Genomic DNA, 13,709 nt, shown 5'->3' on the forward strand with positions numbered 1-13,709 from the left:
AGTGTATAATGTTGAATATGAATCGTGTATATTCTATGGATAATCTGAGTATATAATGTTGTATATAAATCGTGTGTATTCTCTGGATAATCTGAGTATATAATGTTGTATATAAATCGTGTGTATTCTCTGGATAATCTGAGTGTATAATGTTGATGCAGTGATCTTTGTTTATAATGCAACAGTAAGTAAAGATTGTTTCTCTCACAAAAACTGATAATTAGAGATGTTTTATATTAGTCACGTTTTTAAAGGGAAATCAAATAGTCCAGTTGCCTTAGTGTTTCATAGCATAAGAAGGTATGGGACCAGATCTATACATAGAGCCAGACTAACATTAAATACATACGTCATAATGTGGCAGGTTTACTTCCTATTAAGACAAACACCATATTATAAAGTTAAATTACGTCGTCAAACGACTTCAACGAGACCCTCATTTAACGGCTCCCCTGTTGGAGGAAGTCCTACGAAGACACAGTCTAAACTAACTAAACCGGTGTTCTCAAAAAGACCTAGAATAGAATATCCACTTCCCATACAGTTACAGTAGCTTACTTACTATAAAAATAGAAAAAGCCAGTGAATGAAAAAAAAGCGCTCCTTCTCCAGATAAGTGTTGGCAGTGCCCATTGAAGTGTCCATTAGTACGGTGTATTGAATCCTGCTCTCTAATGCATGGCTGGACAGAAACTCCATACCCCAGTTAATACCAATGGACAACCAATCCAAATGCATCTACCTGATTCCGTGGATCGATCTACCAATGTTTGAATGTTAGATAAGTGGATCGTTTGTTTTATATACACTTAGTCGGTGGTTGAGAGACCGACCAAAAACTGTAGGGCGATATATAACCACATTGTGTCTAGTCTAGAAAACAACAAATATTTCTGTAAAGGCAGTGAATAGCCACCTCCCACAGTTTGGCAAGAACCCTTCCACCCCTCCTACCCCCATCCTCCAGTCCCAGATCTCCCCTCCCCCTCCCCCTCCCCTGGCTGGACCGAACCATGTGTTGTTGTTGATGTCGATGTGTTCATTACTTCTTGAACATGTCCTGCAGAGGTCCAGGGAGGAACTTGAGGACGGTGTCCAGAATGCTCTCCTCATCCTCGTCGTCCTCGTCTCCGCACCCGGCTGGGATAGCCTTCTTGGTGCGCGTCAGAGACCCCTCACAGGCCTGCTCCATGGCTGCCTTCTCCATGGCTGCCTTCTCCTCCGCCTCCTTCTCCTCCTTCTTCTTCAGGCCATACTGCACGGATGAAGGGCAGAGAGTTAACGATATACAGTATATATGAAGATGTCACTTTGAAAGAAGTAACGCCCCCCCACCCCCTGTTGAGGTCATATTGTGTTCCACAAGGTTTGATTCTTGGACCTATAGTGTCTTCAGAAAGTATTCACACACTTTGACTTTTTCCACATTTTGTTGTATTACAGCCTTAATTTTAAATATATTAAATTTACATGTTTTTTTTTGTCACTGGCCTACTACACACATAACCCCATAATGTCAAAGTGGAATTATGTTTTAAGATTTTTTTTTGTTACTAATTAAAAATGAATAAGTATTCAACACCTTTGTTATGGCAAACCTAAATAAGTTCAGGAGTAAACATTTACTTAACAAGTCACATAATAAGTTTCATGTACTCGACAAAACCTATTCCTATCCCCCTCAGGAGACTGAAAAGATTTGGCATGGGTCCTCAGATCCTCAAAAAGTTATACAGATGCACCATCGAGAGCATCCTGACTGGTTGCATCACTTCCTGGTATGGCAACTGCTCGGCCTCCGAAAGCAAGGCACTACAGAGGGTAATGCGTACGGCCCAGTACATCACTGGGCCAAGATTCCTGCCATCCAGGACCTCTATACCAGGCAGTGTCAGAGGAAGGCCTTAAAAATTGTCAAAGACTCCAGCCACCTTAGTCATAGACAGTTATCTCTGCTACCGCATGGCAAGCGGTACCGGAGCGCCAAGTCTAGGCCCTTATGCTGCTGCTACTCTGTTAATTATCTATGCATAGTCACTTTAATAACTCTACCTACATGTACATATTACCTCAATTACCTTGACTAACCGGTGCCCCTGCACATTGACTCTGTACTGATACCCCCTGTATATAGCCTCCACATTGACTCTGTACCGGTACCCCCTGTATATAGCCTCCACATTGTCTTTGTACCGGTACCCCCTTTATATAGCCTATACACATTACCTACATGTACACATTACCTACATGTACATATTACCTACATTACCTACACATTACCTACATGTACACATTACCTACATTACCTACACATTACCTACATGTACACATTACCTCAACTACCTTGACTAACCGGTGCCACTACACATTGACTCTGTACCAGTACCCCCTGTATATAGCCTCCACATTGACTCTGTACCGTAACACCCTGTATATAGCCTCCACATTGCCTCTGTACCGGTACCCCCTGTATATAGCCTCCACATTGACTCTGTACCGGTACCCCTGTATATAGCCTCCACATTGACTCTGTACCGGTACCCCCTGTATATAGCCTCCACATTGACTCTGTACCGGTACCCTCTGTATATAGCCTCCACATTGTCGCTGTACCGGTACCCCCTGTATATAGCCTCCACATTGACTCTGTACCGGTGCCCCCTGTATATAGCCTCCACATTGACTCTGTACCGGTACCCCCTGTATATAGCCTCCACATTGACTCTGTACCAGTACCCCCTGTATATAGCCTCCACATTGACTCTGTACCGGTACCCCCTTTATATAGCCTCCACATTGACTCTGTACCGGTGCCCCCTGTATATAGCCTCCACATTGACTCTGTACCAGTACCCCCTGTATATAGCCTCCACATTGTCTCTGTACCGGTACCCCCTGTATATAGCCTCCACATTGACTCTGTACCGTAACACCCTGTATATAGCCTCCACATTGACTCTGTACCGGTACCCCCTGTATATAGCCTCCACATTGACTCTGTACCGTAACACCCTGTATATAGCCTCCACATTGACTCTGTACCGTAACACCCTGTATATAGCTACATGATTGTACCCCCTGTATATAGCCTCCACATTGTCTCTGTACCGTAACACCCTGTATATAGCCTCGCTATTGTTATTTTACTGCTGCTCTTTAATTATTTGTTTGTTACTTTTATTTCTTATTTTTTACTTAACACTTATTTTTCTTAGAAGTGCATTGTTGGTTAAGGGCTTGTAAGTAAGCATTTCACTGTAAGGTCTACACCTGTTGTATTCGGCGCAGGTGACAAATAACATTTGATTTGATTTGACTCACTCTGTGTGCAATAATAATGTTTAGCATAATTTTTGAATGACTACCTCATCTCTGTACCCCACACACAAAATTATCTGCTAGGTCTCTCAGTCGAGCAGTGAATTTCAAACACAGATTCAACCACAAAGACCAGGGAGGTTTTCCAATGCCTCGCAAAGAAGGGCACGCATTGGTAGATGGGTAAAAAAAGAATTCTAACATTGAATTTCCCTTTGAGCTTAGTGAAGTTATTAATTATACTTTGGATGGTGTACCAATACACATAGTCAGTACAAAGATACAGGTGTCCTTCCTAACTCAGTTGCTGGAGAGGAAGGAAACCGCTCAGGGATTTCACCATGAGGCGAATGGCAACTTTAAAACAGTTACAGAGTTTAATGGTTGTGATAGGAGAAAACTGATGATGGATCAACAACATTGTAGTTAATCCACAATACTAACCTTGTCACGTCCTGACCAGTAAAGGGGCTGTTTGTTATTGTAGTTTGGTCAGGGCGTGGAAGGGGGTGTTTGTTTAGTGTGGTTCGGGGTTGTTTGGGTTATGTTCTATGTTAGTGTATTTCTATGTTATTTCTAGTTGGTCTATTTCTATGTGGTGTTTATTGGGTTGACCTTCAATTGGAGGCAGCTGCTTCTCGTTGCCTCTGATTGAAGGTCCTATTTATAGGGGTGTTTGTTCTATGGGGGTTTGTGGGTAGTTATTTCCTGGTTTAGTGTTTGTTGCACCTGACGGGACTGTTTGGAGTCGTTTGTTTTGTATACGTGTTTATTTTGTTTTCCTTCTTCAAGTAAAAAAGTAGATGAGAATACATTTTCCCGCTGCGTTTTGATCCACTCCTTACGACAATCGTGACAAACCTAAATGACAGAGTGAAAAGAAGGAAGCATGTAAAGAATAGAAATATTCCAAAACATGCACTAAAGTAATACTGCAAGAAATGTCGCTAAAGTAATTCACTTTTTGTCCTGAATTCAAGTGTTTCGTTGAGGGCAAATCCAATACAACACATTACTGCATCATGTTATGGGTATGATTGTAATCATTAATGACTGGGGAGTTTTCAAGGATAAAATAAAATATGGAATGGATCTAAGCACAGATAAAATCCTAGAGGAAAACCTGGTTCAGTCTGCTTTCTACCAGACACTGGGAGATGAATTCACCTTTCAGCAGGACAATAACCTAAAACACAAGGCCAAATCTACACAAGAGTTGCTTACCAAGCGGTCAATGAATGTTCCTGAATGGTTGAGTTACAGTTTTTACTCAAATCTACTTGAAAATCTATGGCAAGACTTGAAAATGGTTGTCTAGCGATGATCAACAACCAATTTGACAGAGCTTGAAGAATTTTGAAATGAATAATGGGCAAATATTGTACAGTCCAGGTGTGGAAAGCTCTTAGAGACTTATCCTGAAAGACTCACAGCTGTAATCACTGCCAAAGGTGATTCTAACATGTATTGACTCAGGGGTGTGTCCCGTGTGGCTCAGTTGGTAGCGCATGTTTGCAACACCAGGGTTGTGGGTTCGATTCCCACGGGGGACCAGTATGGAGAAAAAAATGTATGAAATGTATGCATTCACTACTGTAAGTCGCTATGGATCAGAGCGTCTGCTAAATGACTAAAATGTAAATGAATACTTATATAAATTAGACATTTCTGTACTTCATTTTCAATAAATTAGCTAACATTTCTAAAAACATGTTTTCACTTTGTCCTTATGGAGTATTGTGTGTAGATGGATTAGACACAAAATCAATTTAATCCATTTTGAATTCAAGCTGTAAACACAACAAAATGTGGAATAAGTTAAAGGGTCTGAATACTTCTGAAGGCACTGTACATTATTTCGAATTTACATTAAAGGGGCAATCTAGGATTAAAAGAACAACAAAACACGTTTTTAGGTACAGTATACAGGTGAAGGTTGGGTCTGGAGAAATGTAACAGTTTTTTAATCCTAGATTGCCCCCGGGGGGGGGGCTACATTGAATGTAAAATAGTTTCAGACTAGTTTGTGGACTGCTGCAGTGCTCACCTTGTCCCTGATGGACTGTCGTACTACTTCTCTTTCTGCCTCCATTTTCCGGTGCTTATCCTTCCTCTCCTCCTCTTGTTGTCTCAGTGCCTCCTGTCTCTCCTCCTCTTCCTCCTTCTTCTTCTTCACGACCTCTGGATCCTTCTCCTCCTCTCCTCCTAACATTTTCCCCATGTCTTTAGTGGCCCCTGGAGGAAACAGTCACACACACAGAGCCAGAAGTCATTCAATTAAAATACTGTAGACTGGTGTGTGCCTTTCCAAATCATGTCCAATCAATTGAATTTACCACAGGTAGACTCCAATCAAGTTGTAGAAACATCTCAAGGATGATCAATGGAAACAGGATGCACCTGAGCTCAATTACGAGTCTCATAGCAAAGGGTCTGAACACTTATGTAAAAAAAATGTATTTGTGTTTTTAATTTTTAAAACATTTGCAGAAATGTCTAAAAACTGTTTTTTTGCTTTGTCATTATGGAGTATTGTGTGTAGATCGATGAGGAAAAAATGATTTAATAAATGTTATAATACGGCTGTAAAATAACAAAACGTAGAAAAAGGGACGGGGTCTGTATACTTTCTAAATGCACTGTATAGGATCATCTTTATAAGGTAAAGATCTTGATCCTGATTTAAAGAAGAGTGGTGAATTCCCTCTTTAGAAAAAAGGGTACTTTCAAGCTTCAAGAATGAGATATTAATCAATTAGGCCTATGCTAATCCAGTTAAGGTCCATTTATGTCTTTGAAGTAAAAAGAGAGGATGGTCGTAGTGAGAGTCCCATGAATTTGGTGGATCGAATCCCCGAGCTGACAAGGTAAAAATCTGTCGTTCTGCCCCTGAACAAGGCAGTTTAACCCACTGTTCCCCGGTAGGCCGTCATTGTAAATAAGAATTTGTTCTTAACTGACTTGCCTAGTTAAATAAAGGTTAAATAAATACAAAATATATTTTTTTAACTGTGGCTATGAATGTGCAATGTATATTATATAGAGTATAAACAAAGCCGTTGTTCCATCGTTCTTAAAGGCCTAGTGCAGTCAAAAATGTGATTTTCATATGTTTTATATATATATATATCCACACTGTAAGGTTGGAATAATACTGTGAAATTGTGAAAATTATGATAATGCCCTTTTAGTGTAAGAGCTGTATAAAAAAAAAACACATGAAATGTCTGCCTGTTTTGGTGGGATGGAGTTTTGACCTGCCTGGTGACATCACCTGTCGGTAAATTAGCTAATAGACCAATAATTAAGAGTGTTCCAAACTTCTCAGCCCAAAACAGCTACTTTTCAGTTTCCCCCTCTCCGCTCAGACCACTCCCAGACAATCCTAGCAAAATTCTTGCTTGAGAAATTGAAGAAGGTAATTTAGTTTATGTTTTTGACCATTTTAAATGAAAACAATCACAGTAAGGTACTTCATGGTTACCCAGAAATGATTTGTTATTGATATTAAAATGGCTGCATTTGGGCCTTTAGATGAAGGTGTATCTGTGGTGTTACATGGGTATATCATTAGTTAGACTGCTAAGTGAGATGTAACAGTGTTACTTCCGTCCCTCTCCTCAACCCAACCCGGGCTCGAACCAGGGACCCTCTGCACACATCGACAACTGCCTCACATGAAGCATCATTACCTATTGATCCACAAAAGGCTTGCTGAGTAAGGGAAACAACTTCTTCAAAGTCTCAGAGTGAGTGATGTCAACGATTGAAACGCTATTAGCACACACCGCTAACTAGCTAGCCATTTCACACCAGTTACAGAGACAGTCTCTCTCCATTGGATATCACTGTCATTGTCCTTTGCACATATCCTCCCCGTCCCTTGTGTCCAGCTTGCCCTACAACATACCGTTAGCAATTTGGAGCTATGTGCTAAAGTGGTCTCTCTTCATACATTCTTTGACTAGATGGTAATTATTTTTTTAATACCTCAATTATATATTCAGAGGATGGGAAGGACAGACTGGGACAAATCATCCTTCAACAGTGGATGTCATGTCTTATGAATCACCATAACTAACCCTTTGACGAGAGAGAGAACGAGAGAGAGAACGAGAGAGAGAGAGAGAGAACGAGAAAGAGAATGAGAGAGAGAGAACGAGAGAGAGAGAGAGAACGAGAGAGAGAACGAGAGAGAGAGAACGAGAGAGAGAGAGAGAACGAGAAAGAGAACGAGAGAGAGAACGAGAGAGAGAACGAGAGAGAGAGAACGAGAGAGCGAGTGAGAGAGAGAGAGAGAGAGAGAGAATGAGAGAGAGAACGAGAGAGAGAACGAGAGAGAGAGAGAGAACGAGAGAAACGAGAGAGAGAACGAGAGAGAGAGAATGAGAGAGAGAACGAGAGAGAGAGAGAGAGAGAGAGAGAACGAGAAAGAACGAGAGAGAGAGAACGAGAGAGAGAGAGAGAACGAGAGAAGAACGAGAGAGAGAACGAGAGAGAGAACGAGAGAGAGAATGAGAGAGAGAGAAAACGAGAGAACGAGAGAGAGAGAACGAGAGAGAGAACGAGAGAGAGAACGAGAGATAGAACGAGAGAGAGAACGAGAGAGAGAATGAGAGAGAGAGAAAACGAGAGAGAGAACGAGAGAGAGAACGAGAGAGAGAGAGAGAGAACGAGAGAGAGAGAGAACGAGAGAGAGAACGAGAGAGAACGAGAGAGAGAGAGAGAGAGAACATGCTAGTCAAAAGGCTGTTGCTGCTGAAAAATGTGTTAGGGATGGGGAGAAGATTGGAGAATGGAACTCATTTGAATAATGGATGACCCTCATTGGTAAATGATGCCCTCGTATGTCAAAAGTAAACCTAAATGTTGGACACTTTGGGATTAACTGATGACCAGCATCAAGAAGAGCTCATGAAGATGTACTGTAGCTAGGCTGTTTCCCAAATGGCACCCTAATTCCTACATAGTACACTTCTTTTGACCAGAGACTTATGAGCCCTGGTCACTAGAAGTGCACTACGCAGGAGATAGGGTGCCATTTCTGCTGTAGGCTACAGATGATCATGCATGTACAGAGCGGCTTTGTACACTAGCTATCTGGGGTTTTTCTATGCTTCAGGAGAAGTAAGATGCCTGACTATTACAGATATTATAATACTATTACAGGTATTATAATACTATTACAGGTATTATAATACATTTACAGGTATTCTAATACTATTACAGGTATTCTAATACTATTACAGGTATTATAATACTATTACAGGTATTCTAATACTATTACAGGTATTCTAATACTATTACAGGTATTATAATACTATTACAGGTATTCTAATACTATTACAGGTATTCTAATACTATTACAGGTATTATAATACTATTACAGTAGATATCTGGACTGTTAGCATCATACTATAACAGATGACATGAGTGGTCAGTCTCATAGTGAAGATATAGCATCTGAGTGAGCTGGTTATGACTATGAACTATATATATATACGTATATACCTGGCGCTAACATGCGTCCTTTGTCCTGATCTTGTCCACATTCTGACTGGCCCACATTTTCAGAAATATTGTATGTCTACACATGGTATTTAAATGTGTCTCTTATCTGTCCATTGTGTCCACATTGTGACCAGATTTCCTGGCCCCTCCCTGTCTAGAAATTATTTGACAGCTATTCTTTTCAAAATAATATATTATTTATTTATTTGAAGAGACATATTGATGCCGCCTGTCAATGACTTCCGCGGGCGGGATACTGATGATTTTAAATGGTTTCTCTGTCCAGATCTGTCTACACTTGTAAGATATCCAGACACAATACGTGCATGACTACCTCCAGAGGTGGACAGGAAGATCTGATCACAATCAAATCACAATGTGTCTTTTAATCGTCTACACCTGTCTGAAAATGTGTCCACAATCAGAATGTGGACAAGATCAGGAAAAAGGATGCATGTTAGAACCAGGTGTAAAAAGGGTTTTAGTCTTCTCTCCATGTTTTGACCTGCTGCAGTAACTCCTCAGCTGTCTGTCTGTTTGGAGACTGATTGAAACAGGCCCGCAATTAGCAGTCCCTGCTAATCTAATGTGGTCAGTCAGAGAGCCTGATGAACCAATATCTAATTAACTATGCAGCGACGCAAAGCAATCCCAGGCCAGAGGCTAGGATCCAGACGGAGATCTGTGTGAGATGCCGGAAGCACGTAACAAAGCACATCCAGCTTATAGCCGATGATATCAGTCTAAGGTAAATGTGATAGAGGAGTGGAAAAATAGGACTTTTTAAAATATATATATCTTAATGCCCAGAATGTACTATTCTGACATATCAAGAGTTTGGGACTACACGGTTCTATCCGCAAAAATATTATTCTAAGATAATTTGATTTACACCTCCAAACTCTAATTGGTTTGAATGATGTCAGCTATTTTTATGTCGTATTCTTTTGAGGTTAACAACGTGAATGAAGGTATTTAGAGTACTATATAGGTAGAGAACATTGAACAGAACAAGGCTACGTCAATAATTACATTTAGACAAAAATCCAGATAGAACCTAATCGTCCTAAACTCTGAATTTAGAATATTTTCATGTCTTATCTGAAGAAAGTCAAGGGGAGTGGATAAAATCCAATCAGGTTTGTTGGTTGGATACCTGGCTGTGCCAACATAACAACTTTTCAGCTAGCTACATAAACAGACTTGAACACAGTGCACTGCACTGGCTCAATTAACCTTCCATTTCAAACCCATCTTAATACTTTTAGGAATACTGTCTTGTGGTGTCACTCTATATCTCAGCAGGTTTTAAGAGCAACTGGAAACTTCCCCCAGCACAAACCCAATCCTATCCCCCCAGTCCCGCTGTTGGAACTGTATCTGAGGTTGAGCTGACTATAGATATAAATGATGGAGCCTAATCTGAGTCTATAGGTTGAGTTGACTATAGATATAAATGATGGAGCTGTATCTGAGTCTATAGGTTGAGCTGACTATAGATATAAATGATGGAGCTGTATCTGAGGTTGAGTTGACTATAGATATAAATGATGGAGCTGTATCTGAGGTTGAGCTGACTATAGATATAAATGATGGAGCTGTATCTGAGTCTATAGGTTGAGCTGACTATAGATATAAATGATGGAGCTGTATCTGAGAAGGTTGAGCTGACTATAGATATAAATGATGGAGCTGTATCTGAGGTTGAGCTGACTATAGATATAAATGATGGAGCTGTATCTGGTAGGTTGAGTTGACTATAGATATAAATGATGGAGCTGTATCTGAGTATAGGTTGAGCTGACTATAGATATAAATGATGGAGCTGTATCTGAGAAGGTTGAGTTGACTATAGATATAAATGATGGAGCTGTATCTGAGTCTATAGGTTGAGCTGACTATAGATATAAATGATGGAGCTGTATCTGAGTCTATAGGTTGAGTTGACTATAGATATAAATGATGGAGCTGTATCTGTAGGTTGAGCTGACTATAGATATAAATGATGGAGCTGTATCTGAGGTTGAGCTGACTATAGATATAAATGATGGAGCTGTATCTGAGGTTGAGCTGACTATAGATATAAATGATGGAGCTGTATCTGAGGTTGAGCTGACTATAGATATAAATGATGGAGCTGTATCTGAGGTTGAGTTGACTATAGATATAAATGATGGAGCTGTATCTGAGGTTGAGCTGACTATAGATATAAATGATGGAGCTGTATCTGAGGTTGAGCTGACTATAGATATAAATGATGGAGCTGTATCTGTTAGGTTGAGCTGACTATAGATATAAATGATGGAGCTGTATCTGAGTCTATAGGTTGAGCTGACTATAGATATAAATGATGGAGCTGTATCTGAGGTTGAGCTGACTATAGATATAAATGATGGAGCTGTATCTGAGGTTGAGCTGACTATAGATATAAATGATGGAGCTGTATCTGAGGTTGAGCTGACTATAGATATAAATGATGGAGCTGTATCTGAGTCTATAGGTTGAGCTGACTATAGATATAAATGATGGAGCTGTATCTGAGGTTGAGCTGACTATAGATATAAATGATGGAGCTGTATCTGAGTCTATAGGTTGAGCTGACTATAGATATAAATGATGGAGCTGTATCTGAGGTTGAGCTGACTATAGATATAAATGATGGAGCGGTATCTGAGGTTGAGCTGACTATAGATATAAATGATGGAGCTGTATCTGAGGTTGAGCTGACTATAGATATAAATGATGGAGCTGTATCTGAGGTTGAGCTGACTATAGATATAAATGATGGAGCGGTATCTGAGGTTGAGCTGACTATAGATATAAATGATGGAGCTGTATCTGAGGTTGAGCTGACTATAGATATAAATGATGGAGCTGTATCTGAGGTTGAGCTGACTATAGATATAAATGATGGAGCTGTATCTGAGGTTGAGCTGACTATAGATATAAATGATGGAGCTGTATCTGAGTCTAAGGTTGAGCTGACTATAGATATAAATGATGGAGCTGTATCTGAGGTTGAGCTGACTATAGATATAAATGATGGAGCTGTATCTGAGGTTGAGCTGACTATAGATATAAATGATGGAGCTGTATCTGAGGTTGAGCTGACTATAGATATAAATGATGGAGCTGTATCTGAGTCTATAGGTTGAGCTGACTATAGATATAAATGATGGAGCTGTATCTGAGGTTGAGCTGACTATAGATATAAATGATGGAGCTGTATCTGAGGTTGAGCTGACTATAGATATAAATGATGGAGCTGTATCTGAGGTTGAGCTGACTATAGATATAAATGATGGAGCTGTATCTGAGGTTGAGCTGACTATAGATATAAATGATGGAGCTGTATCTGAGGTTGAGCTGACTATAGATATAAATGATGGAGCTGTATCTGAGGTTGAGCTGACTATAGATATAAATGATGGAGCTGTATCTGAGGTTGAGCTGACTATAGATATAAATGATGGAGCTGTATCTGAGGTTGAGCTGACTATAGATATAAATGATGGAGCTGTATCTGAGGTTGAGCTGACTATAGATATAAATGATGGAGCTGTATCTGAGGTTGAGCTGACTATAGATATAAATGATGGAGCTGTATCTGAGATCGGTTGAGCTGACTATAGATATAAATGATGGAGCTGTATCTGAGGTTGAGCTGACTATAGATATAAATGATGGAGCTGTATCTGAGTCTATAGGTTGAGCTGACTATAGATATAAATGATGGAGCTGTATCTGAGTCTATAGGTTGAGTTGACTATAGATATAAATGATGGAGCTGTATCCGGAGGTTGAGATGACTATAGATATAAATGATGGAGCTGTATCTGATATAGGTTGAGATGACTATAGATATAAATGATGGAGCTGTATCTGAGGTTGAGATGACTATAGATATAAATGATGGAGCTGTATCTGAGGTTGAGCTGACTATAGATATAAATGATGGAGCTGTATCTGACAAGGTTGAGATGACTATAGATATAAATGATGGAGCTGTATCTGAGGTTGAGATGACTATAGATATAAATGATGGAGCTGTATCTGAGTCTATCGGTTGAGCTGACTATAGATATAAATGATGGAGCTGTATCTGAGGTTGAGCTGACTATAGATATAAATGATGGAGCTGTATCTGAGGTTGAGCTGACTATAGATATAAATGATGGAGCTGTATCTGAGATCGGTTGAGCTGACTATAGATATAAATGATGGAGCTGTATCTGAGTCTGGTTGAGCTGACTATAGATATAAATGATGGAGCTGTATCTGAGTCTATAGGTTGAGCTGACTATAGATATAAATGATGGAGCTGTATCTGAGGTTGAGCTGACTATAGATATAAATGATGGAGCTGTATCTGAGGTTGAGCTGACTATAGATATAAATGATGGAGCTGTATCTGAGGTTGAGCTGACTATAGATATAAATGATGGAGCTGTATCTGAGTCTATAGGTTGAGCTGACTATAGATATAAATGATGGAGCTGTATCTGAGGTTGAGTTGACTATAGATATAAATGATGGAGCTGTATCTGAGGTTGAGCTGACTATAGATATAAATGATGGAGCTGTATCTGAGGTTGAGCTGACTATAGATATAAATGATGGAGCTGTATCTGAGTCTATAGGTTGAGCTGACTATAGATATAAATGATGGAGCTGTATCTGAGTCTATAGGTTGATATTGCTTCTCTCTGAGACCTAGAACCAGAAACTGGTCATAAATTGTGAGCGTTTAATTCCTCGATACTGATCATAGCTTTACATGACAGTATATTGTCTACAATAAGTTTACCAGGCAGCTTGTTTGACTTGTTTATAGTTTAGCAGTTCTTCCAAATTCAGTTTTGTATTTTCAAGATGTCAAG

General features: G+C 39.8%; 1 protein-coding gene across 1 annotated transcript in view; it reads right to left on the minus strand.

The window, feature by feature from the left end:
• Positions 1-569: 569 nt before the first annotated feature.
• LOC106604136 (complexin-2) overlaps positions 570-13,709 on the minus strand; it is a 32,035-nt gene continuing 18,895 nt past the window's right edge. The window contains exons 3-4 of the mRNA XM_014198540.2: positions 5,366-5,553; positions 570-1,255 (exon numbers count right to left, since the gene is read on the minus strand). Of these exons, the coding sequence (XP_014054015.1) occupies positions 1,043-1,255; positions 5,366-5,553 (401 nt within the window). The 3' untranslated portion in view covers positions 570-1,042. The remainder of the gene's footprint in view (positions 1,256-5,365; positions 5,554-13,709) is intronic.

Source organism: Salmo salar, chromosome ssa05, assembly GCF_905237065.1.
Source record: "Salmo salar chromosome ssa05, Ssal_v3.1, whole genome shotgun sequence".
Taxonomy (NCBI): domain Eukaryota; kingdom Metazoa; phylum Chordata; class Actinopteri; order Salmoniformes; family Salmonidae; genus Salmo; species Salmo salar.